This window comes from Chenopodium quinoa, unplaced genomic scaffold (assembly GCF_001683475.1).
Source record: "Chenopodium quinoa cultivar QQ74 unplaced genomic scaffold, ASM168347v1, whole genome shotgun sequence".
Taxonomy (NCBI): Eukaryota; Viridiplantae; Streptophyta; class Magnoliopsida; order Caryophyllales; family Amaranthaceae; genus Chenopodium; species Chenopodium quinoa.
Window position 1 is genome coordinate 1,930,666 of NW_018744128.1, and position 16,937 is coordinate 1,947,602.

A 16,937-nucleotide genomic window follows, 5' to 3' on the forward strand; every position below is an offset into this window, starting at 1 on the left:
CACAAATACTTACCTAACACCGCACACACACTTAATTAACTAATCTTGTGATTGCTAAACCAAGTTCATTAACTAAATTACAATGGCAACACACATGCACTACACTGTTCATAAGCTATACAAGTAGTAGTAGATATGTTGTCATGATTTAGAAAGTGTAGATTTGTCAAATTTCATTCCAAATAAAATTATGTCAACTTTATTAATATTCTAGTCGTCAATCCTAGTTTAATTGGATGAAATATCTGCTAAGTGTGGTGTGACTAGTTCAGCAATCTACTCTTTTTCATTGATTTTTAGAATAAAAATAAAATGTACGTAAACAGTATCCTAGAAAAAAAAGCTTTTATACACCTCCATATGGTAAGCTAGTTCTAAGGAAGCGTTTATCACGTGCCGGCATAAAGCACATATAATTCTAGCTATATATCTATACCATTTACGCAAATTGATGTTAATTTGGGTATTTGTGTCGGATTTTGGTAATATTTATTGTGTTATCATACGAGTCGAAATAACTCTGGTTATTTTAGGGTTGAATTGGAATGGATCTATTTTTAATACCTTTAAAGTACAGATTGTGTTAATTTGATTTACTGTATGTGTAGGTTAAATCGAGGTTGAAACTCATATAGATCGATAACTTGCCTGTGGCCACAACTATTGCGCCTAGAATTGGCCATTTTGCAATACGTGTCGTACAGACATTGTTTTCTATTGGGTTGATCGTATCTTTATCCAGAACCTACGAGATGGTTGTAGTCTCTACTCTCCGATACATGTCTTTTCCTTATAAACTCCTCGTTTCATCCTTACATTCAATTATGCATCTCCCTTATACGAGGTATATCTTCAAACTTGTAGTTGCAGCTGCCGGCTTACAGCTCATATAGAGCTTTTCAATGAGCTCTTTCCCAAATTAAAGTCAAGAAGAACCGCAATTCCCAAATTGCAGCCAAAACTTTTTATTTTCCCATTCTACCGTCCACGTAAGCACTGGTTAAAAAACCGGTTTTTTTTTCCGGTCCAGTTTAAAACCGCTACTTGAAGTAGCGGTTTCTTTGCAATAAACCGTTACTTCAAGTAGCGGTTTCTTAGTTTAAAACCGCTACTTCAAGTAGCGGTTTACTTTAAAAACCGCTACTTGAAGTAGCGGTTTACCCTGGACTGGTTTTTTTTCAAACTTGCATAATCACTCAAAAAAAAAACCTGCAAGTTGTGTACCTGTAAAACATGAGATATATAGCATATTTTCAACACAACCACCATAAATAACAAGTTTATGAAGATCTAAGGAAGTCGAAATTGCAAAGTCGAATATTTTTCAATTGATTAAATATAACAAAATCCAATTCTAAGCATTTACAAAAAAATTAGTTTAGTTCCAAAATATACACTTAGCTCGGGCGTTGCTTCTTCCCATGAGGTGACGATGAAGATGATGCAGCTGTCTCCTCTGGAATGTCATCCAGGCCAACTCCAACCCCAGACGTAGTGTTGCTACGCCGTCGGTTTCTCTGATACTGGCGATGCACTAGTGGAGGAGATGTCATGATAGTATGCTGAGAAGGAGTCGGTGGACGGAAGGCACGTGCTGAATGGCCTCCACGATGAGGTGGTGGTCTGATCGGCATAGTGTGCACAGTAGAAGATGAAGACGTGGACGGTCGAGGCTGCTGAATAAGGTGTGACTGCCCCACCCTAGACAAGGTTTGGCCACAAAATGATGTAAAACCCTGCATCGTCTGTATGGCAAATGGTATAGCCGTCTCTGGTGGCAAGTGGGAGATGGTCTCAGTAGCTCCCGATAGCTGGACGTGCAAATCAGCAAATGCATGTGCCTACATTTAAGTGTAGTTTTAATGTTAGTAAAATGAAATCAAAAACGTAAGAACTAGATTGAAATGAAGTGAAGTTCATACAAGCAGGAGGTCAGAGGTAGCTGGCTGGTAATGACTCGGGGGGCGCTCCTGCGAAGGTGGAGTAATGACCAGTCTCGTGATGCGACGGTACCAAGCCATGTACTCTGTCATGGCCGGGGAAGAAGTCCCAGTGAACGGGTATCCCTGGACGACTAATGCCTCTCGTCGACTCCACTCGTGTACATGGTCCGAATGCCGAATCTCCCAATTACGCTTTCCCCTTCGATCCTTCCTGTGTAGAGCAACGTCCGTGTCTACATCCTGTGGGATCGGCTGGTCTAACCCGAACTGACGAAGGACTCGGTCTGGGAGGTGGAACTCAACGACGTCAAAGCATATCAGAGGTGCCCGTGAACGCCAAATGTGCATGTCTGAGCGACAAATCTCCGGAAGTCGATCCATCACCGCCTCAGTATATGGCTGCCAAATCATCTAATTCCCAAAACAAGTATGTCAACATGTATATGACTAACATAATGGAAGAAATACAATGCACAAAAAAAAAGAAACACCGATTATACCTGGTCCTCGCGCTGATGGTCAAACGCATCTCTGTAGTATGGTAGTCCAGAAGCAGTATGCGCACACGATAGATGGACACGTCGAACCCTCGGCGTCAACAGCGGCGGCCTTCGTTGCTGAGGAATGCTCCGGCGGCGTCGGTGGATTCCTTGGCTGCGCCGGCTTCCGTTGAAGGAGGTGTGATTTTGGTGGAAGGCGTGGATGGGATTTTGGTGAGAAGACGAAAATGAAAGAGGAAAGTGAAATCAGGAAATTATACCTGCTAGAAAACCGCTACTTGAAGTAGCGGTTTATTAAACAAAAACCGCTACTTGAAGTAGCGGTTTATTAAAAAGAAACCGCTACCTGAAGTAGCGGTTTATTAGTAAAAACCGCTACTTCAGGTAGCGGTTTTGCTGTAGACCGGATTTAAAATTTCTTCCCCCTGAACCGGTGACGTGGACGGTACTTTGGGAATTCTTAAAACTTTGGCTGCAATTTGGGAATTGCGGTTCTTCTTGACTTTAATTTGGGAAAGAGCTCCTTTTCAATGGCGACTGCAGACTTGTACTTTATTTTGACAAACCAGGGTTATAATCGTCAAGTTGTGAGAGCATTTGCTGTTGTTGATGGGGTAAGCTAGGCGACATGGTCAACTCTTGATTATTTATATTATGTTGTAAATTGATGATATCTAAATATAAATATTTATTATTGTACTCATTTTGCAGTTTACCAGTTCGCTACTGTTCTTGGTAGCGGTTGGGTCATATACCATTCTACATTTCTTTGGCGACAACTTAGAGAGTTGCGCATTGAAGCCATGTACTCTGTTCCATATTTCAGTTCCATATTTTGCAGTTTACCAGTGCCATGTACTCGGGTCGAACAAATCTATTTTTGACACCTATAAGTTAAACTTAAAGTGTAAGATGTGTAGGTCTAATTTAATTCTTTCAATTCTTAATCATATGTTAATAAATTTATTGTTCTAAATTATTACTATGATAAACATTTATATAAAATTAAATAACAAATTAAAAATCCTAATAACAAATTCATATTATATTATATACTATATACTATATACTATATATTGGCCAAGTAATTAAGGCAAGATATTACATGTGATTCGAAATTGACCAATTATATATATAAGGGTTTAGATATGTTACCTGTAATTAGAGAGTACTAATCAATTCGAAATTGACTATCGCAATTGCTGGTGTTGTAGAATTTGTACACAAACTTCCCCTTTTTTGGCAACAATTCGATCAGTTCACTACCACGAAAGCTTATTCTTAAGAAGCTTGAAGCCGAGCAACAGCAGTAGCAACTACCTTAGCAAGGTTGAGATGATTTTATTGTACGCAACTTTTTAATTGTGTGTGTGTTTGTTTTTAATAAATCTCTTATTCCTTGGTGTCGGAATGAAAACAAACACAATTCCTCCAAGTTTAAACGCACGTAAAGTGAAATATATGATAGAAACTTATATATATATAAGTAAATTTGGTTCAAATGTTGATGAGACGTACTACGAAATAATGATAGAGAATATAAGTACGTACATTTAAGGATATAAAAAGAAAGAAAAAAGAGATATGACATGTGAGTAGCTTTATTCTTCAATCAATACTGATTACTAAAAAGTATAAAATAGGTATAGAATTTAAGAAGAAACGAGGAGTCAGTTTGTAAGAACAAATAAAATGTAGCGGAGAAAAGAGACTACAGACATCTCGTAAGTTTAGGGTAGAAGATAGAAAGCAATAATGTCTGTACAACACGCAGTGCATCATAGTTTTTTTTTTTTTTGACAAGGAGAACAAAGAACAAAGAACAGTAAATCAAAACTAAAAAACAAAAGACAGTAACTCCCTTCGCCGAGCCGCTCCTGCTAGATCATGAGCCTAAGAAACAGAAGCCTTAGGCACCTTACACATGTGACAAACTGTGAACGACTCCAACAATGCACGAATATCCTTAATAACCCAAGCCACAATTATATCCGCAATCCCAGGCCCTAAAAGTAACCGAGAAATCACTGAGCAATCAGTAAGCAGCAAGACACGAGAAACACCAAGACGGGAAGCATGCTTCAGAGCAAAAAAAACAGGCTAGAAGCTCAACTTGAAGAGCCAAGTTAGCCATACAGGCACGAGCCCCCCCACTTACCAGAGGAACAGCAGAAGAATCCACAACACACCAACCTGCCCAGCTTGATGAGTAATGGCATCCCGAGCACCATCAAAACAAATAGACATATCACAAATATCCCCACTGCCACCCCTAATCACCTGAATCAAAGGAGAATTATGAAACCCAGGTGGACTACCACAACAAGAACCACCAAACAAGCGAGCCGCTTTTCCACTATCACACCACGAAAAGGCTAACTCAAGAATAGAATGCGGAGAAAAAACCTCAGATCGGAATCACACACTATTCCTAGTCAGCCAAATGGCCCACAGAAGACCAAACATCCTATCCAAATTATCCCAGTCCCTCACATCAATCAGGGCAGAGATACAATCCGAGAACCACATTGCCAAGGACCAGACACAGAGGGAGTAAGTAAACGAGGTAATTTGACCTCCTCCCAAGGCCAGTGCGTCAGACGAAAGTCCCGAAACAAATGAATGACCGACTCTGAATCATCACGGCAGAAAATACAAGTAGGATCTACAGGAAGACCCTTAAGAGCAAGTAACGCAGTCATAGGAAGAACGTTATGCATGATTCTCCAAGCAAACATCTTCCATTTTGGAAGAAAAGGAGTACCCCACAACTGTTTCCAACAGGCTACAGTACTCCAATCAAGGTCCAAATTAAAATGCTGAGACACTAAACAAGAGTAGGTTGACTTAGTAGAAAACAGACCATCCTTAGTATACTTCCAGTATACAAAGTCGTCAATCTTCTCTCTGGGAATATCAAGACCAATAATAGAAGAAGCAACAAGAGGAGGAAACAGCTGGTGAATCAAAGAAGTATTCCAAGTCCGCGAACCCGCTAACAGTAATTCAGCAACAACACGAGGACGTTCATTATCAGGGATATCTTCTTTAAACTCAATCTTGACATGAGGAATCCAGCTATCAGACAGGATATTAATATTCTCCCCAGAACCAACCTTCCAAGCCAAGCCTTTGGACAAGACAAGACTTCCTTCAAGAAGACCCTGACCACCCCAAGAAGGTCGAGACACAGAAAGAGAAGGAGAATGCGAAAACAAATTCGGATACTTAGCCTTAAGAACCCGAGAAGCTAAAAGTTGCGGCTGTCTCATAAAACGCCAAGATTGTTTAGCCAAAAGGGCCTGGTTAAAAGACCGTAGATGACGAATACCCAACCCCCCTAACCCTTTTGGGGATTGCAGAATCGTAGATGAAGCCAAGGCCAACCCCTTAGTATCTTTACCTGACTTCCACCAAAACCGAGTCAACATAGAATCAACCGCTCACATACTGTAGTTGGAACTTTAAACACAGACAAAATATGATTAAAAGTAGCCACCAGCACCGAATTAATAATAACCAGCTTTGCCGCCGAAGAAAGGTTAAGCGAAGCATAATACGAGAGGCGTTGGACCACCTTATCCAACAGGAATTGGAACGCCTGACATTTACTTCGCCCTAATTCAACCGGAAGCCCTAGATAAGAGCCTAAAGACGACCTTGCTTCCATTCGTAAGGCCGAAGACAAATAATCTCGGAAATCATCAGGAGTATTAGAGCCGAATTTCACAAACGACTTCTGCACGTTTATCATCTGACCAGAAATGGAACAAAACTCATTCGTAACTGAAAGAATCTGATCACATGCCGACGACGAAACCCGAAAAAATAACAAAGCATCATCAGCAAAAAAACAGATGAGACACAGAAGGCGCCCGACGAGAAATCTTCAACCCCTGGAACAAGCCGCGTTGTTCATCCCGACGCAACATTAAGGAAAAAATCTCCATACATAAAACAAATAGATATGGAGATAAAGGGTCGCCCTGACGCAGGCCACATTTAGGCTTGAAGGGCCGAGAAGGCGAACCATTAACCAGAATTTGATAGGAAACAGTAGTAACACATTGCTGTAAAATATGAACCCAATACGGAGGAAACCCAAAACGCCTCAAAACTTCCCATAAAAATTCCCAATTCACCCTGTCATAGGCTTTATTCATGTCAAGTTTCAAAGCTGCCGAACAAGCTTTAGAATTAGAAGAATTCATAAATGAAAGCAATTCATGAGCCAGTAATCCATTATCAGCCATAATCCGACCTGGAACGAAAGCATTTTGGGTATCCGAAATCAAAGACGGCAAAACACGACGTAAACGATGCGAGAGACACTTCGCAATGCACTTATACAACACATTACAAAGGCCAATCGGACGAAACTGAGGAGGGGTTTCCGGGTGATCAACCTTCGGCAGTAAAGTAAAAAACGTGCGATTCCATTCTTTCAATAAATAACCATGCGCAAAAAAATATCGGATCGCACTCATTATCTGAGTGCCAACCACCCCCCAATGTGATCCATTTAAATAACCCCGCTGTAAAACCATGAGCCTTATCATCACCAATATGAAACATTGCCTCTTTAATTTCAGCATTCGTTGTTGTGTGCATGTTATCCATATTAGTTTGAACCTCCATGCTAAATAGAAGAATGTATGTATGCGAATGCTTGAGGGTTTGGGTGCAAGATATCTTGTTTAATGGGAATGAATTCTTTAATAAAGCTCTTGCATACTTTCGTTAAAAAATAAAAGAAAACAGTATGAAGTCGGTTTTTGTCAAAGTGTCAGTCAAAGAACCAAAGAAACCAACTTTTACCAAATATAGATTATATCCTTTTTTTTTCTTTATTTGTTCATCCTATCAATAGCATTCAAATAATGTATCAATATATCAATATATTCTTTTTTCCTTATTTGTTTTTAAACATACTATTAAATGTGCTCATTTTGTAGTTCACTATTGTTTATGGGAGCGTTTCGTATGCTTTTCTACATTTCTTTGGCCATAACTTGGTTACTTGAAGAGTTGTGCATTGAAGCCATGTACTCAGTTCCACATTTCTATAATCATCACTTTCATTACTTGGTTTGCGTCAATATGTTCTTTTTATTTAATTTTAGGTCGTTATCTACTCCAACTCCAACAATACTTCGAATACAGTAGTTGGATCGATCTTGGTCAAATTATTGTTTTTTTAGAAGATTTATATGATAATGTATGTTTGTGTTGAATGTTATTTATGAACTCTTATATTATAGTACCCCTAGTCACCCCTAGTCCCCCCTTGATAAGTGGAACTTCCCATAGGAAGTAGAAATTCCTACATCCAACCAAACAAGGCCTTAGCTTTGTAACCTCAGGCCGTTAGGCAGACACAACCTTTTATTTTCTTTAGCGTGGATACACATCCCATCAACAATCAAATCTATCAAGTTAAATCCAAGTTTCTTTTGCCTCTACTAGAAGAATTCCATTAGATAATCACTTTTAAAGTATAAAAGTCAAGCCTAAGATTGCGAGTTGTGAAATTGTGAATTTGTGATTGCCTTAGAGCATACATGTAGTAAAAGGTAACAAGAAAAACTAATACAAGTACAATGCATGTATTTGTGTCTACAAAGTTAAGCGAAGCAAAGCCAACATCAGTAGAATTTGACACTCTCATGTCATAATGTAAGGGCATTATGAACTTGGTCATGTCATAATGTAAGGGCATTATGAACTTGTTCATAAGCTCATAACGACATAACTTGTAATCAATAATTGATCATTAGAATTACATAAACGTAGACACTAGACAGTATTGCATATTGTAGAACTGAGCCTCTGGACAAAATTGGAGAATCAAGTACTCCCTCTAGGGAAGCAAATTAATCAATCACTTCAAACTTATTTGCTTCCACTGATGGTATATTTCAAGCCTCTTTCCCAAATTAGGCCATTATTTGTTTGATCAACTTTCGTATCGATCTTCACCACCCTCACGGATTCTAGCTTAGGGTGCAGCCCTGGCAGCCGTGCAGGAGACAATATTGGTGGCGTATTCCAGAGCTACACACTGCCTAGTGCCTACACCTTGAACATAATGATGTACTCTATCTGCATTCTTCCTGAGTTGCATGCTGCTAACCTTTTAGATTCTCTGATTAGCTTGTTCTGTTGTTGATAATACTGATATGAAGCTTTTCTTGGTTAATACTTATAATAATGTAATAAGAATGTAAGATTATGCAAGGGTTCCATTTTCAAAATACGATTAGGAAACACTATATATACACCAAAAAACGAAGCTGCAAAGAATAACAAGGCATTCATACCAGAGATTTATTTCCCTGGATTCCTGCAGCATTTAGTCCCCTGGCATGTAAATGATGTAGGAAGGAAATCATAGTAAGAAACTTAATAATGTGATAAGAGTAATAATATCATTCAATTAAATTTTGCGAGTAGAGTCGACGAAAAAACTCCCAAGGTAGTACAAGGTATTTACATGACATTAGTAATACGCTTATAGCTAGCGAAAGCTAGCAAGCTATACAATCGCTAGCTTAAGTATAATCGTCAGAGAACATATTAGTAATAGTCTTTCAAATCTGAGTCCTGAATTTTGATTTTTATTAGCTGTTGATAGCTAGATAAATCTCTCTTCTCAATGATAACCAACAGGAGCAGGAGCTTCCTTCAGCTCGCGACCTTGATAGTGAATGTCCTGCATTAATACCAACAACCAAATGAGACAATTTGCCAAGTTCAAACTCAGAAAATATACACCAGCATACCAAAATCAGGAATTCAAGACATCGTTTATAATTTGTTGACAAATTATACAAGTACTGATGAAAACAAAACCAAAAGGGTTAAGGGGCAGGGGTGGCTTAAGGCATAATGAACATATTGTAAACTGACTTACCGATGCAAAGTGATTAACATCTCGGTGGTGAGCTTCATCTGCCCTAACCACCATGACGACATCCCTAAGAGTAGAGTCAGCAGGCAACCTCCAGTAGTCAATAGCGATGGCAGGAGCAGGCACATTCTCGATGTTTCCATTGTCAATCTCCTTAAGAAATTCAGTGTATGAGTGGATGGCTTCTTCCTCGAGGTAACCCACAATACGATGGGCAAGCTTAGGAGACACAATGTAGGCGAGGAAGTAAGCATTGAAGAAAACACCCTGGACAGCAAACACCAGTGCACGTTCATACCACCGAGGTTTTACCACCTCCATGAAGGTCATGAGGTGCATACGCTCATTCTCAGCCTCTTCTAGGAGAGCCTTGATCCACCCACCACTTTGCTCAAATCGTCGGAGGGATTTACAGTGGAGAAGCATTCCTCCAACCATGCCTGGCACTGCTGCCACTGTTTCCAGCATCATTGCACGACATCCATACCTCCTCTACATCATGCCATATGGTGAATTAGATTAGAAAATGATATGATGCTATAGAGTTAGTTACACATGACTATTCAAGTTTCTTCAGTTTGGATCATTCTAGGTAAAGTCTATTTTGTATGATATGCTATAAAAGTTTGGTGTAGGAGTCATTAACAAAAGCCATGACCACCTAGCTAAAGTCTATTAAACATCACAAAAACTGTTAAGAACAACAAGTCGATCATCCAATGAAACCAAGGCAAAAGTAGTAACAAAAATTGATAGGGAGTTTATTTTAAATCTGTCGCATCTAAAAAAAAAAACTAAACATGTTACATCTTACATTACAATGTACAAAAGAAAGTCAAGTTAAGTATACTAGCATGTAGCAATATCACCATATCATGATTAATTTGGTTATACTAGTTGGGTTTTTTTTTTTTTTTTTTTTTAAGGATAAAATTTTTGACTTGGATCAAAATAACTATTCAAATAGGTATCATTAGGGGGAAAAATCACTATTAAACGTGGGCCAGATCCACTACCTTTGACCTAACCCCACCACTATCAAACCTAAAGTCATTAACCAATCAAATTATATGCCATTAACAAGGAAAGGAACCTTCTTTGTCTCCACCCCAAGACCCTACGGATAAAACTTGTCCAAGTTGACATGTATCACATAATTTTTTGTGATAATTAAACGACCTAAATTATACGAAGTAGATAAATTAATGATAACCAAATCAATCAACCAACCAAAATAATACAAATTCACGAAACAATAACATCCAACCCGTTCATTTCAGATCTAAAAACATACGCTAGAAAAATCAGTAGTACTTTATTACGAAGTAAGTATACGATTTAAGTATTTAACAAGGCAAAATAGGGAAAAATATCATCCAAAGAAAGAAATATACCTGAAAGAAGATATCAGTAGGCAAACGAAGAGACTTAACAGTATAATAAGCGAATTTGTCCAATAATGTTTTAGGCACATGATGTTTCCCTAAATCAATCGACAGATCTGCCTTGTACGTTTCCCATGGCTACACCGAACAATAAAAATCAAATTAATAACAAAATAATTATTCATCAATGCACACAATATTGTTCTTTGTTGTACTAACATATTTATCAGTTTATGAACGTATTTGCATCAATTGCATATCCGTGATGACTTTCTTACCTCGAATAATATTATTTTTGCAACAACTTTCTATCCTCGAATTATATTAGGTATGTCACGAGTTTCTATCCTAAAATCATATATATATTATATACGAGTACTGAAAAATGAAGAACCCTAAAAAAAAATTGGCATACCATGAAACAAGACCACTTCCATTCAGTACCATCTTCCTTCATGATCTTCTTAGGTTGAACACCCCAATAACTAACAACCGCCTTCTCATCATTCCCACCATTTTCACCGGCCGAATCGGTCACCTTCTTTTCTTTTTCCTCAGAGGAATTATCATGCAACGTCGCCGTACTCATATTCCTCACCGGTAACCGGGTAAACCCTGCTACCATTCCAGGCACGTGACCAGATGAACCTCCACTCACGTGATGACCACCTACCCCATTCAGCAGCTTAAACGCCGTCGTTTCGTTGTACCGGAGTCCGGCAACTGCGGTGGTAGTGGTGGAGGAGAAGTAGCGTGGGACCACCATGCCCATCATCATTGATCGTGCGGCTCTAGTTGCAGCACGTGACATCATCATCTTGATCGGAAACAATAACCGCCGTCAGATTAAGAAAATATACGCCAAAATGTGGGAGAAGAATTAACTGGAATTTTAATTTGATCTATTTTATTTAGAAAAAGAAAGTAGTTTCTTGCTTTTCAAGACAATTTGTATGACGGCTTTTAAAGAGGAGTTGGATGATTTTATACCAGCAAAATAAGTCGGTGTTAGAGTGCTGACGTGGACCCCCATTTTTTCGGGACATTTTTTTTATTTTTTTCAATTTATGTTGGGTGTAACAAATTGAAGTCAAGATGGCGTCTAGACAGTTCAATTATGGGTGGAAGGTGGGCCCTTTTCTTGAGCGCCAAGAATACGTGAGGAAGAGAACATCCAAAAACACCTGATCAATTTTTTATTTATTTATTTATTTATTTATTTTTATAAAGCTGGTAAGGAGAAGGGCCCTATCCGGCCAGTTCTCCCAACCCAAATTTGTATATATATATATATTGTATATTAAAATCTTAGAAATATACAAAGTATATTTATTCTTAAAAGTTCTTATGTACGTATCATGTCAACTAAAAGGTCAAAATTAAAACTAAATGTTTAATTGCTTTTAACAATTCAACATAATTCACATAAGAATAACTTTTTTGTATCAACTCTCTAACCAAAAAATGAAGTTGCAAATTGCAAAACAATAAACATAGCTAAATGGAGACATTGGAGAGTGAGTATATATTAGTTTTAATTTTAACCATGAGTTTATAAAGCTAAATCGATCTTTTCTTTATTTCCAACTATAATAAATCAACTTAATTTATTGAAAGCCTTTTTTCAATGAAATTAAAAAATAGGAGCAAAATATTTAAATACTCCAACTTGATAATCAAACTCACGTTAGTAGTGAGTTAGTGACGTACGTAAGCCGTGACCTCATTATTATATTCTCAATTCTTCCATTTGAATGTTTGATCATACGTTCAGCGTTAATCAGCATTAATAATTTTTCACTTTTTTTTGTATACTTCTTCCTAATTTAACAAACCCAACTAGAATACCCTATGTTCTCCCGTTGATATTAAACTAAAATTAACATTAATTACATCGAACGACGCGTGATTTTGTCATGAATTCCTAACTTAATACCATTTCAACCAATATAATTTATCCTTATCTAACGCCCCAGAACGCTCGTTAGCAAGATCGATTCCTTTTTACTTTTCATTTTAATGTATATATTTATTGATCTCACTAATATATTGCTATAATTTTTCGAAAACTTTCACTCTCTTTCTTACTCAGCTCCCTCAATTACATAACTTATGTTATAACAATATTCAATACATAAGAAGATTAATAGAAAATGGTGAAGAAACTTTAGTACTCCTATTACCTAGAATTTTATTTATGATGGAGTAATAATTATTTTCTCAAAATATATACTCTTTCCGTTTCATATTAAACGTAACAGTTTGACTTATATATGTGCCAATACACAACTGTAACTTTTGATATTTGCAATTACATTTAATATTAGTTGATATAAAGAAAGTATATAGAGATTAATTCGTTTTTATGTACTGATAGTAAATTTACTTAAAGTTGATATACATGGTGCAAAAGTCATGTAAGAAAAATTACATTGACCTTCCGCAGGAGGGGTTACCTAAGTATGCAGAAACAATTTTCTAGTATATTCAAGTTATATTTCAATTCATTGGTAACATTTTATCCCAATGATTTTGTATGTATATTATTTTAATAATACATTACAATATACAGAGTATGATCTGATCTAATAGACGTGCATTGATTCATTAGACAAATATCCAATAACTATAGAATGTTTGTCAAGCTAAATGATGAACTTCTTGCACTTGATCATCTAACAAATCATTCTTCTTTGCCTTCTCTTTCTCAAGCAAGTAAAGGCGCTCTGCTTCAGGGATTGCTAGTATGATCGTGTTCATCTTCGAGTTCAACTCCTCTATCCTTTCGATTAGCCTATCGTTTGTGAACATGCCCGTCAATACACTTTGAATTGTTTTCCAGCTCTCAAACACAGGCATTGCTATTATAACTGCTGATCCTATAGTTCCCCATGCTATTGCGACGACTACCCAAACTGTGAAGTATTTCAGACTAAACACCCCTGCATTAAGTTGCAAAAAAAAAAAAAAAAAAAAAAAAAAAAAAAAAAAAAAAAAAAAAAAAAAAAAAAAAAACTTAGTAAAGTTACGAAAGATTTTTGGAGTAAACGTTACACTATTAAGGTAACACGGTAACACCCTTTACAGTCACATCTAATTTTTTTTGTTACGTCGATTAATTGGGTGAAAGTGTAACATCATGTTACAATGTTAGCATAACAACTTATAGTCCACATATAAAACTCGTGATTTTATCTTCAAAATTTAATTTCAATATCAAAAATTTGAATTAAACCTTGTAGATTATCGAAAATTTAAGAGCAAGACTAGTTCATATACCTGCAGGGAGGCTAAGAGCAGGCCAAAGGATGACAATCACAACAGTAAAAACAAGACCCCATTTCACAATCCATGCCTTAGCCTTCTTGAGTTTCTCCTCCTCAATCTCGTCAGAAGAAATCTCGGTCTTATCTTTCTCAACCATGCTAATCTTCTTAGTGGTATCCCAATCATAATTCTGAGGCCACAAGAAGCTACAAACAGCATGAATCGCTCCACCACTAAGAATTGACACAAGGTTCCCTGCAAGCATAGGCGCGTTTCTTCCTGTTGTATCAAGATTCACCATCCCATACTCGATCTTTGTTACTGTCACCCAAGTAATGACACCCAAAGTACAACCAATGGTTACTCCTAGGATGGCTCCTATGGAGTTGGCCTTCCTCCACAGGAGAGAAAACGCGATGGGCATAACTGCTGATCCAACGAAAACTCCCATGGCCAAGTACATCCAACCTAATGAAACCCCTGCTTTGTTAAGTATCACTGCTAGTACTCCCATGAAACACCCAAATGCTAGGATTATTATTCTTGAAACTTTGAGGATTTGCTTTCCTGTCGCGCTTGGGTTTATGTAAGTTCTGTAGATATCATATGTGCATAGTGATGAGACTGCTATCAACTCGGCAGATCCTGCAGATGTTACAGCCCTAACCAACAAATACATGGCTTCCTGTTAGAATTTAGAATTGTAGACTTAACTGAAGTTATCATAATATACAAAACTCGGCTTCCTGTTAGCTACTTACATGAAGAGCATAGTGAGGATCAAAACAGACCCTGATGTGCCCATCAAAGCAACAGCGGTAGCAGGAGGAACAAGGCCATGGATAGCTTCACTCGCATTAATAGGCAAATCCAGAGCAAGAGCCCCAATCCCTAACGAAGTTGCTAAAGAAAATGGCACTGCAAACCACACCAAACCACCCAACAAATAACCCTTATGTGTTGATGAAGGCCTTGCTGCTATTGCACTAACCCAATATCCCTGTAACATTATAATATTCGAGCAGTAAACTGATTTAACTCGTTCAAATATATGATCATGTGTAGTTTTTCGTAGTTTTATCACTTGTATAGGACCAATAATGAACAAAACCTGTATGCTAGTACTTACATTGTCAACAAAGACGGTCCCAAAGTTTCCCACAATGTTAATAATCCCAAAGATAAGTCCACCTGAGCTCAACATAGTGAGGTAAGAACCTTTATAATTTCCATCCACTGGACCACAAGATTGACCATCATGTGAAATAGGCTCCATACATAGTCTTGATCTGCTCGAAACTTCTTTCAGTCTCTCATATATTACAGCAGGACTACCAAGTTCTTTACTTGCTGTGTAAACTAGAAACACGAAAATTACCAGTACCACATGCACTGCAATTTACAACCAAAAAAAACAAAAATTAATATGTTGGTAAACCAATGTCACTGATGTAACAGTATGTGATAAACTGACAAATTAATTTTATGGCACCATTTCTGTGTATGTACATGATTCAATAATTTACTATAAAACGCGATAAAATTTCTTGAAAGTGGTGTACCGATCACTGAATGTATATAGCTTGCGAGAAACGTGGCTTTATGTCCTCCAGCGAGTGTGTAGATAACAACTCCAAGGGGTATCAAGAAACTAGCAGCATACAGATCTACTCCTGTAAGTGCATTAACAACAGCAGAACCTCCTAGAAGTAGCATTGCAGTGACTATAATGTTTGTGAGGAAACAGAAGATTAAAAACACGACGTGAGCAGCTGTTCCCCATCTGTGAAACTATAGACAAAACAATAGAGAAAAACAATTAGATTAACACAGCTTCATCATACTTTTTGAATGAGTACATGTAACATATTACGAACCTAGCCTTGACAATTTCACAGACTGTATGAGCATGAGGAGCTTTTCTCTTGATTTCTATTGCAATTATCCCAAACAAAATCACCTGCAAACAATTCCGTTACAAAAATCATTAAATTGATCCATCTTACCAGAAAAGATGAAACTAACCCGAGAGGTGCCTAGTCCAGTAAGGTCCTTTTTATCGTACCATAGCAAACGAGGTTGAGACAACCGGTTAAAAATGAGTACGGGTGACTTACCAGAAAAGATGTAAAGACGGCAAAGAAAGCACCAAAACCCAAAATAACAGAGTAGCCAACACCTTGATTTAGCACTGGCTTTCCACCAAAGAAGCTAGTTTGCCTTACACAACTACCTTCTGAGTTTAGGTAATATTTCCCTGCAAACCCAAATGGAGGACACTTTGTTTCCATTGATACCTTGACTAGTTATACTACACTATGTTTTCTTGATTAGTGATAGTATATATTTAGATGGATGGTTGGAAAAATATTAAATAATTCCAAATATCGGACTTTTTAGTCTAATCAAAGTGGAATATATTAATATTCTACGTACGTTAAGAGGTATTATACGATTATTATAAAATAAGCGGGATTGGATGTTTCAGTTCATTTAAATTTACGGGATTAAAGGAGAGTTCTTCCACATTGAATGATTGGAGGAGAAAGTCAACAAATTTTTTGGGGGATCTTTTGGTTGCATCAATGAGAAAGGAATCTTCTATGATTGTATGATTGGGAAGTCACAAATCACAATCAAGATACTTTTAGCCAAACTTAGAAAAATCAATATTGGAGTACTTGTTTTTTCTTCAATGTGGAGCCAAGATTCTTTAGATTCTTTCTGATACTCTCTCATTAACAACTTTTAATATGAAGTACTCTTTACCTCTTTTCATGCCTTTTTTAATTAATAGTTGTAATTTGATGTAATTAATTACCATTTCGAGGACTCGACGTGATCAATCCAAAAACAAGCATAGGAGCTTAGATCAAAAGAGAATGCCGACGAATATCAAAAAATTGTTGCCATGTAAGCTACACCTCGGAAA

The 16,937-nt window shown here is 37.4% G+C and overlaps 4 protein-coding genes across 4 annotated transcripts; all 4 read right to left on the reverse strand.

Annotated features, from left to right (window-relative positions):
• Positions 1 to 1,305: 1,305 nt before the first annotated feature.
• Positions 1,306 to 2,962, reverse strand: LOC110692799 (serine/threonine-protein phosphatase 7 long form homolog). The gene is made up of 3 exons (XM_021869874.1): positions 2,444 to 2,962; positions 1,923 to 2,354; positions 1,306 to 1,841 (listed from the first exon to the last, which is right to left on the reverse strand). Exons 2-3 carry the CDS (start codon positions 2,352 to 2,354, stop codon positions 1,398 to 1,400), a joined length of 876 nt encoding a protein of 291 aa, XP_021725566.1. The 5' UTR covers positions 2,444 to 2,962; the 3' UTR covers positions 1,306 to 1,397.
• A 1,374-nt stretch (positions 2,963 to 4,336) lies between these two features.
• LOC110692867 lies at positions 4,337 to 6,930 on the reverse strand. The gene is made up of 5 exons (XM_021869948.1): positions 6,310 to 6,930; positions 5,964 to 6,197; positions 4,957 to 5,850; positions 4,637 to 4,723; positions 4,337 to 4,522 (listed from the first exon to the last, which is right to left on the reverse strand). The coding sequence occupies exons 1-5, from the start codon at positions 6,928 to 6,930 to the stop codon at positions 4,337 to 4,339; spliced, it is 2,022 nt and encodes a 673-aa protein (XP_021725640.1).
• Positions 6,931 to 8,831: 1,901 nt separating this feature from the next.
• On the reverse strand, positions 8,832 to 11,959 carry LOC110692800 (ubiquinol oxidase 2, mitochondrial-like). Its single transcript, XM_021869875.1, has 4 exons — positions 11,154 to 11,959; positions 10,748 to 10,876; positions 9,357 to 9,845; positions 8,832 to 9,155 (listed from the first exon to the last, which is right to left on the reverse strand). The coding sequence occupies exons 1-4, from the start codon at positions 11,553 to 11,555 to the stop codon at positions 9,096 to 9,098; spliced, it is 1,080 nt and encodes a 359-aa protein (XP_021725567.1). The 5' UTR covers positions 11,556 to 11,959; the 3' UTR covers positions 8,832 to 9,095.
• A 1,212-nt stretch (positions 11,960 to 13,171) lies between these two features.
• Positions 13,172 to 16,510, reverse strand: LOC110692868 (urea-proton symporter DUR3-like). Its single transcript, XM_021869950.1, has 7 exons — positions 16,123 to 16,510; positions 15,879 to 15,965; positions 15,568 to 15,796; positions 15,135 to 15,397; positions 14,767 to 15,005; positions 14,018 to 14,667; positions 13,172 to 13,680 (listed from the first exon to the last, which is right to left on the reverse strand). Exons 1-7 carry the CDS (start codon positions 16,294 to 16,296, stop codon positions 13,379 to 13,381), a joined length of 1,944 nt encoding a protein of 647 aa, XP_021725642.1. The 5' UTR covers positions 16,297 to 16,510; the 3' UTR covers positions 13,172 to 13,378.
• Positions 16,511 to 16,937: the final 427 nt, after the last annotated feature.